Raw genomic sequence first — 20,350 nt, forward strand, 5'->3', positions numbered from 1 at the left:
AGGCCACAATATGCAAGCTAAATCACTTAGTCATGCAACATCAACAATCATCCACAATGGACATATGCTCACACTCTAAGCCATAAACAGTCCGTTCATAATTTCATACATGATAGATACATTCACAACATTATGCATATCATCATACATCATCAACATATTCACCACATAATCATATCATGTCATACCACATAGTCAATCACAGCATTAGCACACTCTACTAATACCTATACTACTCAAAACAACGGGAAATGATCCCTACTCTATCATACATCAGCTAAATTACATTACTCAGCTGAACAACCAAAAACTGCACAACAACAGCACAGAAAAATCACAATCCTGCCCATACGCGTATTGCCTAGTCCCATACGCGTATGGCCCAATTCTCAGCCAATCCCATACGCGTACCACCTATCTCATACGCGTATGCTACGCGTACTACTTCCCCATACGCGTACCAACAGAGGCCAAACCACGTTCAAAACATCATCTTCCTCATCCATACGCGTATTGCCTAGTGCCATACGCGTACCAGACCATCTCATACGCGTATTGCCTAGTGCCATACGCGTATGACCAGAAACCAGATTTCCAAATCTGCTATGGTTTTCTCTACCACGAGATTCCTCAGATCCAACCTCCCACAGTCCAATTTTTACACAACATTCATTCATATTGTTTAACACCGATCATACACATTCAATCTCACAATTTCTAACCTTATTACCTCTAATTCCTACGAATTTCCTCAATCATACTCATATCTCATTCATCCAAAATTTCACAATTATTCATCATCTAATTAGAGTCAAATCAATGGTTTCTCACTACCCATTACATGTTATCCCATAATACCTATCAAACGACGATAAACCCCCCTTACCTGAGTTAATCCGGCAACCCTTCAGCTTCAAGCTCTTCCTCTCTTCAACCCTTGTTCTCTGGCTCTTTTTCCACTTTTCTGTCTCTTTTCCTTTTCACGTGAAAATAACCCTTTTACCAAATGGGACCTTTTCTAATTCCAACTTTTATTCCAATAATAATAATAATAAAATAATCCAATAATAATAATTCCAATAAAAATATTCCAATTATTTAATTAAATTAATAAATATATTATTAACTTAAATTAAATAATTATCTTATTTTATCGGGGTGTTACAGGACGGGGATAAAGTTATATTAGCCATAGGTTAATGTCTATTTTTGTGGAGAGATGGCAACAAAGACATTGTCATTTTATCTTCTAATTAGTGAGATGTCCATCACACTTAATGATATATCATGCCTCATACATCTTTCGATTATCGTAAAATTATTAAAATACTATATAACTAATAGATCTGAGGCATTGGACAATGATGGTGACTTATTTGGGAGTTGAATTGGGAAAAGCCCAACAAGAGATAGATGACGCCAAATGATGTCATGCTAGGTTTTCATTCTTTGTGGATCTGTATAAACACTGCATGTTTGTGGTTATGGATGTTGATGATAATGATGCACGAGTTGCATACTACAAAGTTTGTGCATTGATGTCTGATGACTTCTCGGCAAGTATACCGATAATGTTGAAGTAATAAAAAGATTGAATCTACATGGACTGTCTCTAAGCAAGACAAAATGTGTGCAATGTATAAAAGCTAGTAAAAAGGGGGTCGAGTTTTAATGTGAAAAATAAATAAACGAGTAAACAATGTCACGAAACCGGACAGGTTGTGTTCTATAATCCCATTTTCCTCTATTATTGATGTTTGATGCTCTATATGAATGATCTAATTACTATAACCCCACGATGAATTAACAAAACTGTTATAGTTGATCCCTCACGAAATAATTCACTAATCATTACTCATAGCTTTCAATCCATAGTCTTCCAGAGTAATTATGGTTAAGCGATGTATATAACGTTAATTCTCTATGCCACAACTCGGGGTCTCTTATCCCTACTCAACCAACGTAAGTACAACAGTTGCCCTAGGCCTAAGACATAGACTAATGGTCAGTATTCTCTATGTGTCCAAAATCATATTAAAAGAGTATCTCACATAAAAAGAATTACGAATAAGAAGCAATTAAATAAGATTATAGATCAATAAACGCATACAATGATCAAATCAACATAAAATCTAACAATATAAAAATAGGTTCATCATAACATAATCTAACCTAAATGAGCTTAGCTACTCATAGTGCAATTAACAATACCACAATTGATAGATGAAAATAACATAAGAAGTCCATTGAAGTGATGACCTCCAATGGCTTCAAATGTTCTAAAAATCTCCACGTGTGCCCTCAAAATCGTGCTTCAATCTCCAAATTCCACAACCCCTGTGAAAGTGAAGAAAATCCTCTTTTAAAGGTGTCAGAATGGACCAGAACGTGTCAGAAAAAGCTCAGAAAAGTGACAATCATGTGCATGATACCCTGCATTACGCGTGTTATGCAACTTTAAATGTCATATCGCGTGTGCGATTGTGGACGTAATTATTTTCGAAACTGCACTATTTTTTGCTCTTTTTTCACTCAATTTTTCACTAAGTTCACAATTTGCACACTTAGTTATCTTTCTCTCATTCTTTAGCCATTCCTCTTCATATTTGCTTGACTTTCACTTATTTTGCTTTGATTCTTTGACTAAATGTATACAATTACAGACTGTCATCACAACCATAAACTTGAATCATTATTTGTCCTCAAGTAACTCGCCTACAACTGCATATTTCAACAGACAACAAGTCACACAACAATAATCGAACATCACCAAACTAAATATTTATTTTACCTCACCATTGTTTTAGATCCCAACTTCTATCCGACGAATTCGAAAAAACATCCTCAACATTTACGAGTACTCAACCTATCTCTCAGCTCACTATAACTCACTCAATGGATATGGTGATCTCTTAATCAACATGCATAATTAATTAAGCTTAGCTTGATCATGTTCTAATAGAGTTCATCATAGAAATCACAACGCACACATTATATGACTTTTCAAGTTGTAACTTGAGTTATGTTAGGGTATGATATTTTAAGGAAAGTAGGTTTAAACCTTTGGAGTTAGGTTCTTAGTTCTTCTTCTATTATCTTACCTCTTTGTTCTTTTTTTATAATACTAGAGAGTTTTGATCTTTCTTATAATATCATTCTTTTCTTTTCTCATTCATTTTTTTGAATAAGTGTCTTTTTTTCACTTCTTTTCACAATAATTTTTAAATTTTGGATCATATTTTCTAGTACCCCAACCCCAAACTTAAAACTTTTCTCATTTTCAAAAGCAACACCAAACTTAATATTTTTCATATACTTTATGAACTATACTTCTACCTAATTCCAAAGAGGGGGTGGAAAGAAAAGATCTTTCAAGTAATATGGCTAAGAATTTATGCCATGTCACCGAAAGAAAGACTCAGGCTTAAAGTGGCTAGCAATGGATATAACTATTACTATAAGGTGGTTTACAAAGGCTCAAAGTTATCAACAAAAAATTGCCTCAGTGTCTGTTGGTCAAACCAGATAAGAGAATAATGCATCGATACACTCATAAAGAAAGAAAAGTGAATAATGGAAATTATTTGGCTCAAACCTTACTATATGATGTATTTGTAGGTTGAGTACAAGTCCATTGATTCTTTTATCACCTTTCTCCTTCAAGTTGCTAGTTGTTATCGTGATGATCGAGTTTCTTTTGGATCATTTGTCCAATGTTAAAGTGCTGAACTTACAAATCTGAAGGAAAAAACAAATAGTTACAAACATGTTTATTAAAGACAATATAGATATTCATGGAAGGGTTATGCTTGAGTAGCTAATTTCTCTTGTGGATGGTCTTGAATAAAAATAAAGTCAATTCTGCAAAACAAAACTGATAAAAAAATGATGGATTACCTCCTATCCAACGCTTCTTTTAGGTCATAAGCTTGACCTTTCGATTTTTGTGTTAGAGCGACATATATGACAAGAAAAATACACCATCCTTCTTCTTTCTTTTGTTTGGTAGAAATTCCATCACTTTCAAGAATTGAAGTTTTTTTTCATATTCTCTTTAGCTTGATAGCATCGAACAAGGCATAAATCTCATCCAATACATCATACATTTCTCCTCTTTTATCAGCCTTATTGCTAGATGTATGACTACTCTTTTGTTGAAGATCTTGTAGTTGAACATTTAGTCTAAACAAGTTATTGCATTTGGAGCTTCATCCAAAATTATATAATATTAATATTGCATTCTTTTTCTTTTGTATGGTTTTCACCCCCGCTTGTTCTATTCTTACTTTTATTTCTTTATCAGATGGTGTGCATTTTTCTTCTTCTTTCTCCTTTTCAATTCCTCCTCCATCGACGACCTCACATTCCTTTTTGAATTCTCTTTCAATTTCCTTATCTCTGATACTATCTAAATTTTCCTCATTGAACTCCCCACAAGAGCTCAGTTTTAATGCTAACTGGCTAACTACTAGACCAAACTACGTAGCTAAGTTCTTGAAGGATGATTCCATGTTACTTCGCACAATCTCTTGAAGCCTGTTGGTTTCTCGAAATTGAGTTGAGTCATCTTTATAAACTGAGTCAAAGTTTCTTCAAGTTGAGATGATGAATCCTCCTTGTAACGCCCAAAAAAAAAATAATTATTTGTTATTTTTAATATTTACGTAATTATTGTGGTTAGTCGGAAATTAGTCGAAAGTCGTAGAAATTATTATAAGAAATAATAATATAATTGTGGTGTTATTTGAGTAAGTGGGCTTATCATTGTGTGCTATTTAGTAAAATGAGAGGTGTTATATTAGGCCATTAGAGATTAGGATATTTAGTTAATTTAATAAAGAGAAAATAAAAGAAGGGATAAAAAAAAAGAAACGGTAGTGGAGAGAAGTTAGCAGAAGAGGAATTTGAGAACTGTTGTACGAACGAGAGGGAAGGAGAAAAAAACTTCCGGAATCCGATTCTTAGAGCAACCTTCGATCCAAAATAATAAGGTAAGGGGGTTTATCGTCGTTTAATGGGTATTATGGGTTAACATGTAATGGGTAGTGATAAACCGTCGAATTGACCCTAATTGGGATGATGAGTGCTGAAAAATTGTGATGAATAAACTATGTAAAAACTGTAATTGAATCTGTAATTGGATGGGTAGTGATTTCCGAACGTATAGCTTTTTACGGAATCGGAATCGGAGGTCCGAAAGTCCTCCAACGGCGGAAAATGCGGAGAATTCTGCATTCTGCTTTGTGTTAGCGCAGGAACAGCTTTCTGTCTTGCGTTAACCGGTTAACCCAGGGTGTTAACCGGTTAACACTGTTGTGAATTATGAAAATTGCTGTTCTGTTTGCGTTAACCGGTTAACACTGTTGAGTTTTGCCAGAAAGCGTGTTCTGTGTTGCGTTAACCGGTTAACCCAGGGCGTTAACCGGTTAACACTGTTGGAAAAGTGAAAAAAAATTGAATTGCTCAGAATTTAATGAAGTTCGTCGGGGTGAGTCGGGTAATATTATAGTTAATTTTGATGAGTAATTTTGTTGGGTTTATGTTATGAAATGTCGATACAAGTATGACTGAGTTGTTAAGTTATTCCGTGTACGGAAAGTTGTTAAAGATACTGAGTTGTAAGCTTGGTGAGCCAAAGTTGATTATAAGTTGATTATGTTGAAAACATTGTTGTGTTGCTATTATTATTATGTTGTCGGAATTTTAAAGTCGTGTATGTCATGTAAATTCATATGCATTAAGTCGGAGCTTTGCTCACACCACGTTGGCCTGGATTGGCAAAAGTTGAAAGTTGAAGGCTTAAGCCTTGATGCCTCGTTAAATCGGCAAATTTTAAGTTGGGAGTTTTACTCCGAATGGTACCACATGCATGACGAGTCGAGTCTCATTAGAGTTGCATTTTTGTTGTTTCATTGTATGGGTATTTAATTTAATTGAGAAGTGGTGTTTGTGTACGATTCTTAATTACTGTATTGTTTTTCATATACTGGTTATAATTATTGTAACTCACCCCTTATGTTGAATGTTGTCCTTATGTGACAACGTGCAGGTAATCCTGAGAAGTAGCCGGTTACCGTTAGTCGGGTCAGTGGTCAGTCGCTCTGATACGTAGCACTCGGGGGGATTGTCGCGTGTCTGCTTTGTGGATCTTTTAATTGTTACTAAAATTTAAATTGTTTGAAGGATTATAGTTGTTTACTCTTTAAGTTAAGTCGTATTTATGTTGCTTAAAGATGATAAGAATTTTTTTATGAATCCGCTGCGTAAGATTTTATGAAGTTGAATTATTGGAGTGAATGACATTATTTTGTCGAATTAAGAAAAGTGTTACATATTGTTATGATTCCTTAAAGTGGGAATTGTTTAAAGTTGAACATGTAATATTCCATTTATAGAAAATTTTACGACTCTGATTTTGTTGTTATAACTCGTGGGTAGAAAATGGGGTGTTACACTCCTCCTACGAATGACCAGTGTTGATGTAAGGTTTTGACTCTGAATAATTTCTAGCATTTTCCCAAATGAGCGTTTTTGCTACAAACTCCTTTGAAAAAGCTTCAAACCTTACAAAGGTAACATATATGTCATCTTGCATGATTGTGTTGACATTGTATACAAAACAAAAAGAAGAATACTTTAGTAGTATTGCATTGGATAAAAAAAATTAAACTAAAAAGAAAAAGAAATAGAAAAGAAAAATTAAGAAGAAACAAAAATAAAATATTTACAATTGAAAACAAAAATAAAAATAAAAATAAGTGTTGCACAAGCGCCGACTTGTTGAGATATCAACAGTCCCCTGCAACGACGCCAAAAACTTGATGACATCTTGACAAGTGTATCGATAATGTCGAAGTAATAAAAAGATCGAATACTTGCCTCAAACGCTCGCCTTCAAGGAGAACAAGGGATGTCTACGGTGGTCTGTGAGACTCATGTCTCTCACTAATGATGATATCTCTTAGTATAATCGTGTTTATGATGGCATTCAGATTATTGATTCTTGTGGTGAATTCTCCAATGTCTTTCTTCTTGGTACATGTGGTGGAATTAACTACAACCCTGCTTTGGCTCGCCGTCGGCTTGGGTTCCCCTTAAAGGATAAACCTAACAACATTTTATTGGAAGGATTGTTCTTTCAAGAGGGTAAAGATCCTCAAAACTTGAAGGATATGATGGTCCGCGCCTGGCACAAAGTTCATAAGAAAGGGAGGAATGAGCTTGGTCCGAAGAATTACATTGCTTTGGAACCTTACACCGCTTGGGTGAGGAAGAGAGCTCTTGAGTACCACATGTCGTACGAGTATCCAAGACCTACCCCTATGGTTATGGTTGGGCCTTCAACCCTTCCTAACCAAGGAGTAGAGGAGTTGAGAGATGAAGACCGGTCGCGTGCATGGGTTCGTGAGCGTGAGAAACTTCTTCAGCAGCTCAAAGATAAGGATGCAGTGATAAAGTTTCTAGAGCATCAGGTTATTGATGAGCCTGATGATGTGGTTACTTCTCTTCTTCCTCACTCATCTAGGTTTTGGAAGAGGAAGTATGATCAGCTCGCCAAGGAGAAAACCGATATGGAAGCAGCTTATGAGAGAGAGGTGAAGAAGCTTCGTGCAACCTATCTTCCAATCTCGAAGGCTTTGGACGATTGTTTCTAGGGCTCCATAGGATGTTTATTCTCCTTTTCTCTTGTATTGTATTTGGTTATCAAAACTATATTACTTCTTTGGTGTAAAAAGTTTACAAATATTATTACTATGAGTATTCCATATATGTCTTAAAAGTTTAATATTTTCAAATATTTGCAAATAGATCTATATAAAGTTCCTCTAATAAAAACAAACCATATGCACAAACATTGCATCATCATACGCATATAAAGTTCCCCAGCAGAGTCGCCACTTTTCTGTAGCGGGGTTCTCGTTATCTTTAGATTTATTGACTAAACCAAAAGTAAACATATAATTCGAGTCGCCACCACACTTTTATTTGTCCAAAGGAAAGGCTAAAAAGCGAACAAAAGCCAAGTAAGAAGTTTTATCAAATAAAAAATTAATAAAAAATTCAGAGATCTGGGTAAGGGGTTGGTTATGAAATGGGAAGGTTTTACGCACCCAAAACATCCTTAGTACTCTAATAGAACCCTTTTTGCAAATATGTGTTGTAGGTTGGTATTTGTGAAAATATTTGTGCAAGAGATTGGAGGGATGAGAAGAGAATAGATTATATTTACAAGTTTTGTTGTTTGAATGGATGAACCCATTGCCTACGTACCATCACAAAGATAGGATCAAAACCTCGTAGTTCGGGTATAGAACTCATCTCACAAGAAACCACCAAGCATACAAGCAATTAATATATCAAGAAATTCATACATTACAAACAATACAGTCATCCCAAATTTGCACAAAAATATGTCGCCAACAAATATAAACATACAACACACATAAGCAAAAAATAGGCTAAACCTACTAGAGAGCGTTTGTTTCCCCAGCAGAGTCGCCACTTTTCTGTAGCGGGGTTTTTGTTACCTTTAGATTTATTGACTAAACCAAAAGTAAACATACAATTTGAGTCGCCACCGCACTTTTATTTGTCCAAAGGAAAGGCTAAATAGCGAACAAAAGCCAAGTAAGAAGTTTTATCAAATAAAAAACTAATAAAAATGTCAGAGATCTGGGTAATGGGGTTGGTTATGAAATGGGAAGGTTTTACGCACCCAAAACATCCTTTGTACTCTAAGGGAACCCTTTTTGCAAATATGTGTTGTAGGTTGGTATTTGTGAAAAGATTTGTGCAAGAGATTGGAGGGATGAGAAGAGAATAGATTATATTTATAAGTTTTGTTGTTTGAATGGATAAACCCATTGTCTACGTACCATCACAAAGGTAGGATCAAAACCTAGTAGTTCGGGGTAAAAATCTTAAAAATTGGTGAATTGATTTGCTCACAAGCCTTAATGTCTTTTGTTATCAAAGGGAGAAAACTTAACCTAAACCAACAATCCACCATGTGAGGAGAGCTTCAACATACTAGTGAGGGGTTAACCCTATAATAAGTATGGAGACTTATAATCCGATCACTATAGATAAGGTGAGATTCACATCAACCAATATGATAACTCAAACTTATGGCTAATGTTTATGAAAAGGTTTTAATAAGGTGACCATTGGAACCATAGAAACAACTTGAAGTGAGTTATATTTACAAGTTAAATTTATTTACAAAATGAAGTCAAAGTTGGATTAAGATTTATTCACAATGAGTATTGATGAAAATGGTTTTGAAAAGTCAAAGGCATAAGGCCTAGGTTTCTAATTTGAAACAAAGTCAAAGTTTTGAAAATGATTTTTGGCTTGGGTTAGAGTGAGGAGAAGAAGAGAAGGGCTAGTCCTAAAGCAATGCAAAGATAAGAGGGAGAAGATAAAACCCTTGGAGTTCCTTTTCTTGAAATCATAGAGATGATTCAAGATGCTCCTTTCCTTTGGACTTAGCACACAATCAAGCAATCAAACAATTTAGATTCAAGCTCCTAGGATCTCCATTTGGCTTGTCTCTCTTAACTTGGCTATTCATGACAATGATCCTCTTTACCATCTCAAGATGGAATCCCTATCACACAAGAGCAAACATAAAAAAGTTCACAACAAAATAAGAGGAATGGACAAAGAATAAGTTTTGGAAAGGAAGTCCTTTAAGATCAACTGGGAAATTTAGCATTCTAATGGCATGCGGCCTAGTTGCTCTTCAATAAGTTTAGCATTCTAAAGGCATGAGGCCTAGTTGCTCTTGAACTCCTTTAAGCATAGGTATGTCCTAATTCTAAGTCCTTTCTCCTTTTTGCATTAGGTTCACACAAAACAAAGACAAAATAATCACAAGACAACAATATATTTATATACAATAATGAGCTCAAATGAGCAAAAGAAAAATGACATAAACATAAAAATATGTGCTCAAGTGAGCAAAATGAAAAGCAATATGAATAAATGAGCAAGAAATAAATTGCATTAAAGTAAAGGGCAAGAAATTAAATGCTCAAATTAAAGTTAGTAATTAGTGAAGTTATGTTAGTTTGTCATAAGATAATGTAGCGCTATGTTAAGCAATCGCAAGTGGACTAATGTAGTAGTCACACCTATCTGAGGCCGGTCAATAAAACTATAGGCAAATAAACACAAGTTAGAGATCATGACTAGTAAGCCAAGATCCACAAACTTGCCATGCCAAAATAAAAGGGGAAGGGCCTTGTAAGAACTTTAGGTTTTTTGCTTGACCAAGAAGCAACCTATCTTGGACACAAAGCAACTCACTTGATCTTGGATCAAGTTGAGTTTGGTTTAGATCAAAGAAGGTTAAACCTCTCATTTGTCAAGACCAACCATAAGACATTAACTCATTGGCTAAATGATGAAAAGAAAGGGATGAAGATGGAATGGATGGAAAGAGAATTCAAGTATCAAACTCAATTGATCAAATGTGAACCAAGTCATCATCAATCAATGTCAAACAGAAAAGAAATGAAGATTACAAGTCAACAAGTCAACCATAATTTTTTGGTAATTTTTGAATTAAAAATAAATGCAAAAATAAAATAAACTAAATATGGTCAAACCTCAAATTTAATTCAAATCAACTTCAACAAGTCCAATTAAATTCTCATAGGTCTAACATGGTCAAACAAACTTTGACAAATTTTCTCAACAATTTTAGAAATCAGAAACTATTTAAAAACAATTAAAAACAATGAAAAATAACACAATATGAATTAAAATCTCAAATAAATCTCAAATCAAATAAGAAATTGATGAGACTGTTTTTCATTGACTTATCATGATCCATAGGTGTTAGGAAAATATTTTTGGATTTTTTAAACATCAAAAGGTATTTTAAAATGAATTAAAACTATTAAAAACCAAATAATTCACAAAAAATATTAAATGAAGTCACAAAAATAATCAAAATATGAAACTAGATTTTCAAGAATTTTTTTGACATTGGTCTCATATTTTTGTGACTTCAAATAAAATATTTATGAATTTTTGAAAATAAAAGGAATTAACAAAAATTAAAAGAAAATAGGAATAATAGGAAAATGCACAACCATCAGATCAATTCATTAATTGACGTGGCAAGGGATCAAAGGCTCAAAGGCGTGGATGCATGGTGAACTCAAGTCAAGCGCGTATCACATGGCATTAAAACAAGTAATCACATTGGATGGTCAAGATTATAACATTTAGACACGATCCAAGGGCTGTACAGCAAACACGTGGGGATGGTGGTGGAAACCACCATCTTCTCCGGCGATCCAACAAGTTCCGGCCACCACGCGCAGGGAAAAAGTTTGTAATGAAAATGAAATGTAAGGACATCAAAATGAAGCTCAGGTGATGTACATCACCACTGTAACCATGGATCATCCTCACTCTTCCTATTTAGAGAGAAATGTGAGATGGAAGATCATGGTATGTCAATTGGAATGACACAATTTGAACAATTAAGACCACCACTAGCCCACCTCAAGTGAGAGGACTTCAGAAAACCACACAAACCAAAGAAAATCACATTGAATTGCAAGATCTAGATCCAAAAAGTTTGAGGTTCTACCTCTGAAATGAAGCTTCAAATGCCACGAATTCTTCAAGATCTTGATCTGCTTTTGCTCTGGAAGTGTGATGGAGATGATAGGTTAAGGAATTGAGCTTTGAAAATCAACTAATGATGTTGAATTTCAAGCTTGAAAAAGAGAAAGAAAACTGCAAATTCTTTTGGTGAGGGTTGGGATTTCAATTCTGCAGCACTTCAGGTCTCCACTTGGTTGTCTAATGAATGAGAATGCAACTCTATTTATAGCTGAAGAGGGTTGTAAGGCATGGTTCCCTCGTGTGCATGGGATTTGAAACTTCCTTGCATGGGCCTGTACAGGCGCATGTAAGGCCTAATGATGGGTGATAAACCATGCTGAGATCAACTGGAATTGAATTGGATGTGTAATTGAAGTGGCATTAGCTTGCACGTGAAGTTTCAACATGAAATGCAAAAAATGAACATAAAGAGAAAGCCCTTCGAAACTCACACATGGAAAGTCCAAAAAATTAATGTGAGCAATGGTTAGAAATCTCTTGAAATAAGGAAAAAAAGTCATGTTGGACAAAAATTCATTTGGCATTTGGAAATTAGTGAAAACTGGCTGTGAAAGTTTGGGCACAAAACATGTCTAAGTCACCCTTTGAAAATTTTCACCAAAAGTAAGCCTCTTCAATCCCCTCTATTTCCATGATGCAAGCTTCAAATGAAAAACCTCCAACATAAAAGTTATATATCTTTTCAAGATGATCAATTTAGACTCAAATTTTGTATTATTTGGAGTTTTCATGAGAAAGTTATGAGCACTTGAAGTTGGGAACTTTTTTCAAATTCAATGACTTAGGTCCAAAGTGACCTATAATGTTTTGTATTATCACATGTATTTATTTTAGGATTATGAAATATTGTCCAACATAACATTTGAAGTAGACATCTTAAGCTTTCCAATTCATTTGGTCTCACCTCAAAACCATAAAAGTTAAGGAAGTTAGGCCCTTGGGAAGTTGACCTAAAATTAGGGTTTCAGTCAAAATGACCTATAATGTTTTGAAATGAATGATGACTTTCCAAGTTTCAAATGGATTTTTGATGAACATAAAAGTTGTTCATATGGTTATTAAGAACATACTTTATCTTTGTGTCATCTTCATTTGACAAACACATCAAAAGTTGTATCTCAATAGACCTCAGCTTAGTTAGATGACTTGACTGGTCAACTTTTCAAGGTCAAACTTCCAACTTGATGAATGAATGATTGAGGATCCTCAAATAGGATTATATATGCATAAAATGATGAACTAAATAACTTACCTTGATTAAATTTGATCATAGGTTGAGGTTGCTTCATGAGCAAGGCACAATCAAAGCACAGTTGAATTAGGGTTTCCTTGGGAAACAATCCTCAAGCCCTTTGGGTTATCTTGATCAAATTGGAAAATTGAGATACTTGGGATACATATATGATGATTAGGAGATTTGTGGACCATTGTCATGCTTTTTCTCATCTTCATCTAGCCATTTCATTGAGCTTATGAGCCTTCTAGGAGCATGGGAGCACATGATCACTTGAGCTTCAAAACAAAAAGAGTTAGTGACATATTTTTGTGCTTTTGGTTAGTAATCAAAATAATAAAATCAATAATATACAATACAAGCATGCTTGGTGGCCTCAAACCACTCACACAAATCCCACCCTAGGGTTAAGGAGCCAAACATGCTATGATCCTTGAGGCAATGCACTTGTGCAATGATATGATGCCATGGGGGATCTTAGGGTCAAAATTAGGGTCTTACACGAATCCACAGGGACTGCCTCCAAGCAAGACAAAATGCGTGTAATGTATAAAAACTAGTAAAGGGAGGTAGGGGTCGAGTTTTAGTGCGAAAAGTAAATAAACGAATAAATAATGTCACGAAAGCGGACAGGTTGTGTTCTAGAATCCCATATTCCTTATCTAATCACTATAACCCAACGGAGAATTAACAAAATCGTTATAGTCGATCCCTCACGAAATAACTCATTAACCACTACTCAGAGTTTTCTATCCCTAGTCAGCCAACTTAAGCAAGGTTAGACGATGTATATAATGCTAATTATCCATGCCACTACTCTGGGTCTTCTATCCTTATTCAACTAGCGTAAGTACAACAATTGCCATAAGTCAAACACATAAACTAATGGTCAATATTTCCTATGTGTCCAAAATAAGATTAAAAGAGTATCTCACATAAAAAGCATTACAAACAAGAAGCAATTAAATAAGATTCTAGATAAATAGGTTCATACAAAGGTCAAATCAACATAGAATCAAACAATATAGAAATAGGTTCATCATAACCTAATCTAACCTAGAGGAGCCTATCTACTCATAGTGCAATTAACAATATCATAATTGATAGATGAAAATAACATGAGAAATCCCTTGAAGTGATGGCCTCCAATGGCTTCAAATGCGCTAAAAATATCCACGTGTGCCCTCAAAATCGTGCTTAAATCTCCAAATTTCGCAACCCCTGTGAAAGTGCAAAAAATCCTTTTTTAAAGGCGTCAAAATGAACCAGAACACGTCAGAAAAAACATTAAAAGGTGACCATCGCGCGTGAAACCCTGCGTCGCACGATGCGACTTTAAATGCCCTATCACGTGCACGATGGTGGATGTAATTATTTCCGAAGTTGTGTCATTTTTTGCTCATTTTTCACTCAAATTTTTACTAAGTCCACTTTAGCTATTTTCCCCTTATTCTTTGATCATTCTTCTTCGTATTTGCTCGACTTTCACTTATTTTTCTATGATTCTTTGACTAAATATATGCAATGACAGACTGTGATCAAGGTCATACTTTTTGGTTTTGGTTAGCACATTCATATTTATGGACAAAAGTGTGACCTATATCGATGTTATCTACCTTAGACATTTCATTGACTTTGAGAGGATTCACGAGTATAATTGGGGGAGTTCCTTGTGTTGGTGTACCTCTATTTCAAGTTAGTTGTAGTTTATGGAATACTCGATAGTTGACAGAAAACAATTGTCTATTTACGATAACATTTTTGCACCCTGACTAATATTAATTTCATAATATTTTTGCTACATTGTTAATAATATTTTATCTGAACCATTTTCAGGCATGAAACCACTAATATTTTTCAGTCTCGTCGGTTGGGCATATGTGTAAAACTACTTTAAGGCTTTACCACATGTGTGCTCGATCATCCCGCTCAAGGGGAATTTGGCGACCGATGCCAGCTCATCAGAGTGTCACATTCGTATATGGTGCAGGCTGCTCCAAGAGATCCACTAAGGTCAACTCATCAGGAGATACTAAAGGAGAAGCAAACACATTTAGATCATGCTCGTGATGTATTGCCTATATGGCGTTGCATTGTGGAGATTGCGCAGGAAGACATTGGCAGATGTGTCTTTTTCAATGGTTTTGAGGTGAGGTAGGTCCTAGATGCCATTATGAAGGAGGCACGAGAGATACTAATGTACCAGAGACAACGTTAGAGGACCGGGGTGGGTGGGTTAGAGGAGATCGATGAGTCAGATATGCTCTAGTTCGACATACATATTAGTTGATAATATCTGTATTTTGGATTTATTATCGATTGTATTTTATTTTGATTTATTTCTACTATACTGTGTATCGGATGATGACTTATTTTGACCATCTGGATTTATATATGTCATATTTTGCATATCGATTGAATGATTTAATGCTAATAACAAAGGCCTTAACATCATCATTTTCATTTGAGTAACCATAAAACTAACTTAACTTACACTATTTTGACTGTTTACGGAGATGCATCTCCGTAAATCCTAAACGAAGATGCATCTCTAAAACAATAAACGTGTAAAATAGATCATTCAGATAGAAATGTATGATGTGTGTTTTAAAATATTACGGAGATACATCTCTAAATCAGTTAGTATTTTAACTCAACAAAACGTATATTCAGAGATGCCTCTCCGAAATCTAAAAAAGATTTTAAAATTTTTAGATGTTACACCGCATTGAGTAGGGGTGGACGGCGGTCGGTTATGGGTGGGTTCGGGCCCGAAATAGCTAACCCGGGCTAATCCACGGTTGAAAAAGTTAAATCCAGTTTCACCCAAAACTAAGTTCGGTTTTATCGGTTGATGGATTATCGGTTTATACAGTTCATTCGGTTGGGTTGAATCGGTTTGGACCAATAAATTCTAACCTGAATTCTATCATTCCTATAACACTAATCACATGAATACTCATTAAACTTCATTCTACATAATTAAAAGAATTAATAAACCATAAACTATTTTCATTATATTACATTTTCATAATCATCTAAGTGATAAAGTATTAGCATTATATTACAATTACATTATCATTCAAGTAATAACCTAATATACAAGTTCATTATAAGCCAAAATATTCTCAACATATTTAAGAAAAGTTAGTAGTCCAAATCATCCATATCTGCCCTTGAGGAGGTTTGTTTTTATCACTCATATTTTCTACAATAGATGCCTCGGTTGTCGTCAGTAACAACGATACACTGCAATAGAGCAAAAACTAGTTTAACATATAGTAATGTGTGAAATATAAGCAGAGAAAAAATTGCATTGTAAGATATATGATTTTACCTGACAGCATCTACCAAAGTTGTTATAACAACTTTAACAGGATCTATAATCCCAGCCTTCACCATATCAACATAAGTTCCTGTTTTAGCAGAATAAGCACCATAGTTAAACAACCTTCTTTTTACTACAGAATCATTTTTAATGTTAAGGTATCATAAACAATACAACATCACAACCTTCACTGTTACTAACCTTTAGCAGCATCGAAACCCAAATTAAGATTATCTTATTCCAACAATTTGCTGTAAATTAAAGAACCATCAAAACCAGCATTTGCAGCTATTGTAAACAGCAACACCGTCGGTTTTTAAGAATGAATGACAAACTTTGAAAACAGCAACACCGCCGGAGAGTTTTGATAGCCGTTCTTGTGCCTTTTCTTTATCAAATGTTGCAGAACTTCTCTCCGTTGCTTCCCTTAGCTGCACAAAGTTATAACTTAAGAACCGGTAATATTTTTATTTAAATCGAAGTTCTGTGATAAATTCATACATAGAAATAAAATCATTAGGCTTAATGGCAATTTTTTCAAGATCAAAAGAAAGTAAGAGTAAAAATTTAGTATTTTAAAAAACCAAAAAAAGAGGGGGAAAATATACCTGCACACATCTATCTTCAATAAACTTCTTATCCCCACCACCATGTAGAACAATAGTATCATCAATGGTGACAGTAATCTGTTGCACATTGAATTAGATGTTTCTGTAGCATTGTAACATAATAGAAGAAACAAATAACAGTTATAATGGTTCAAGCCACATACCTTTTTTGCAGTGTCGAGCATTTCAGGTCGGACTTTGTTGAGAGCTATGCCGCGCTTTTCTGTGATAACCTGTTTTCAAATTCATTGTGATCATTTTCAGCATAATATGAAGTAATCCCGAATGCTAGACCTCGGGATGGTCGTCATTGAATAATTTAACAGAAAAACAGTACAACTATAGAAGGAGGCCAAGCCCAAACACAACAACTGATTAATAAAATGTAGATAGAGAATCACCTCTCCTCCGGTAAGAATCGTAAGATCATCTAGAGTTGCTCTTCTATTATCCCCGAAACCAGGAGCTTTTATAGCACAAACCTAAAATACAAGAATTTGAAATAAGGGGGACTACAAATATATACAAAATCAAGTTTCAAGTAGCTCGAAAATACATTGGGAAAGTCTGGCATTACTTCTGACTTGCAAAATCTGACAAAATAAAAATAAAAAACAACAAAACTAGAAAGCAAAATCCAAGTTGCATGTAACAGCAACAAAGAACACAAACTATATATACATAAAATGTTGAACAACAATAAAGAAATCCAAGTTACTTGTACAATAATCTGAAATCAGGGTGAAAACAAAACCAGTAATCAAGTTTGTTGAACCACGATGTAGCAGGAAATATAACCAAGATGAACTCATTAATCACCTTAAGCCCAGCACGATGCTTGTTGAGTATGAGCATAGCTAATGCATCACTATCAACATCTTCCGCAACAACTAGGAGTGGTCTTTTATTCTGATTAAAAAAATAAAATAGAAAAGTAAATCATGAGAATATTCAAATTGTAAATGAAAATAAGCACAATGAATCAAGATTAGCTTATCTACCGTTACTGACAGCTCCAATACTTTCAACAGTGAATTCATGTCGGAAATTTTCTTGTCATGGATGAGGATAAACGGATTCTCCAACTCCTAACAAAATGGAAATCACCTTTGTTAACATCACAAATAAAAATTAACTCCCCCACAAAAATAAACAAGTTGGATGAAGCCTTGCATTTATATGTGATGCATGTCATATACAATTGAATAAACTAAGCTAATACAATAACTGATTGATCATACGACTTATGATGAAGCCACAATCAAATTCTTATCCAAGTAAATCAATCATACAATAACTAACATACTAGTGCATTTTTGAGAATTTTTGTAATATATGTTAGTATCAAAAGAATAAGTCCGTGCTTACACATTTCTGGGTCTTCTGGTCTGTAATAAAATAAGGAGATATGTAGCCTCTAGTTAACTTCATTCCTTCCACCACTTCCAACTCATTTTCCAAAGTGTTGCCATCCTGAAAACTTTAAAATCTTAGACAACTCATTTTCAGGTCGGACTTTGTTGAGAGCTATGCCGCGCTCTTCTGTGATAACCTGTTTTCAAATTCATTGTGATCATTTTCAGCATAATATGCAGTAATCCACAATTCCATAAACAGTACAAACCTTCCATGCTTTTGCAGCAAAGATCGACGAACCGACTGCGTAGGATGAGCAGTTAAAACCAGATCCATCGTCTGATTCTTCAAAGCATCAAAAACCTCTTCAGGACTATTGGTTGATATATTAATCAGTAGCATCAAAAAATAACTGTTGAGGATATTAGCTGATAGATAAGCTGATTATCCATAATAATCAGTAGCCCAAAATAAGGTCATTTTCACAAATGACTCCAAAAAACAAACTGAAACGAAACACAAAAATATATTAATACATGTAAAAAACATCGATATAAGTAAATCAAATGAAAAAAATACAAAAACCACAACCATCATCAAAATAATCAGTAGCCCAAAATAAGGTCATTTTCACAAATGACTCTAAAAAACAAACTGAAACGAAACACAGAAATATATTAATACATGTAAAAAAACATAGATATAAGTAAATCAAATGAAAAAAATACAAAAACCACAACCATCATCAAGTATGTGATTGAGATGAACCAGCAACTGGTTCATTTCCGTTTCCAACAGCATCAGATCCATCACCAGATGTTGATCCACTAGTAGAGGGACCACCAAATTCTGCATAAAATTAAACAGAAACTAAATAATTAAATCAAAACCAAAGCCAATACATTAATACACTAAATACTCATACTCAAATACTTACATACCTGAAACAATAGTGGCAGACAACTCAAATTCTTCATTTATATTCAAGTCCTTGAATTGACTAAGTGTAGGTTTCAACCAGTCCTGTGGACAAATCAAAGCCTCTGCCATTTCAGGGGTTAGTGAACTTCTATATGTGTCTAAAACTCTGCCCCCGGTACTAAACGTGCTTTCAGAAGCGACAGTGGATACTGGACTAGCTAAAACATCCTTCACCATTTTTGATAAAATAGGGTATCTACAAGAGTTTTGTTTCCACCACATAGGGATGTCAAAGTTAAAATCATCGGCACAATTATCATCTAGATACCTCTCAAGATCATTTTTTTTATCTATTGAATCTTTTTGTTTAAGATGCTCTTTAAAAGCTTCAACCCTTGCAGAATGAGATGGAACTTCAACATTAGGAACACCATCACCAAATGAACCACCCTCATTAGGACTAGTAGAGGGTCCATGTTGCTTTTCATGTATACCCTTGTACCAATTGAATAGTTTAAACAACTCCTTTTTTATCACATTAATCATATTAGTAAAAGGCACCGACTCGCCATTATACATATCATTAAAACACCACTCTACATATCCTAACTTGTATCTAGGGTCAAGAATCACGCCAAAATAAATAAACTTGTTGATGTTTTCAATTTCCCCCCAATATTTGTCATACTTCTTCTTCATTTCATATCCCATTGAGGCTAAAATTGTGTTCAAGTTCATGGATGATCTTTTAAGCTCACAATGTATTGAAGCTAGTTGGTGGAATGACTTATGAAGGGATACTTGTTTTGACGAAGAAAATTCCATAGTAGCATCATAGAAAATTTTGAAAAAACTTACTAGACACCTAACATTCTCCCAATCATTAAGAGTAGGTGGGCCAACTAATCCAAAAAATTCCAAATAGCTAAAATCTTCACCTTCCATTTTCTCAAATGCTGCTTGATACTTTTCAACAGCATCTAGCATCAAATAACATGAGTTCCACCTTGTCGGAACATCTAGACAGAGAAGTTTCTTGCAATTAATTCTAGCAAACTCAATACATTCTTTGAACTTTGTAGATCTTTGGGGTGATGACCTAACAAATCTAATAGCATTTCTAATGGCAGAAATGGATAAATCATTCTGTTTTAAACCATCACGAACCACCAGATTTAAAATGTGTGCACAACAACGAAGATGAAAGGAAGATCCATCACTCATTAAACCACCCATATTATCAATCCTCTTTTTCAA

General features: G+C 34.6%; 1 protein-coding gene and 1 pseudogene across 1 annotated transcript; both read right to left on the reverse strand.

Moving 5' to 3' along the window:
• Window positions 1–15,871: 15,871 nt before the first annotated feature.
• LOC127087613 (chaperonin CPN60, mitochondrial-like) lies at window positions 15,872–18,576 on the reverse strand (annotated as a pseudogene).
• A 122-nt stretch (window positions 18,577–18,698) lies between these two features.
• Window positions 18,699–20,331, reverse strand: LOC127087612 (zinc finger BED domain-containing protein RICESLEEPER 2). The gene is made up of 3 exons (XM_051028533.1): window positions 19,114–20,331; window positions 18,913–19,021; window positions 18,699–18,826 (listed from the first exon to the last, which is right to left on the reverse strand). The coding sequence occupies exons 1-2, from the start codon at window positions 20,327–20,329 to the stop codon at window positions 18,918–18,920; spliced, it is 1,320 nt and encodes a 439-aa protein (XP_050884490.1). The 5' UTR covers window positions 20,330–20,331; the 3' UTR covers window positions 18,699–18,826; window positions 18,913–18,917.
• Window positions 20,332–20,350: the final 19 nt, after the last annotated feature.

This window comes from Lathyrus oleraceus, chromosome 5, assembly GCF_024323335.1.
Source record: "Lathyrus oleraceus cultivar Zhongwan6 chromosome 5, CAAS_Psat_ZW6_1.0, whole genome shotgun sequence".
In the NCBI taxonomy this organism is placed as follows: Eukaryota; Viridiplantae; Streptophyta; class Magnoliopsida; order Fabales; family Fabaceae; genus Lathyrus; species Lathyrus oleraceus.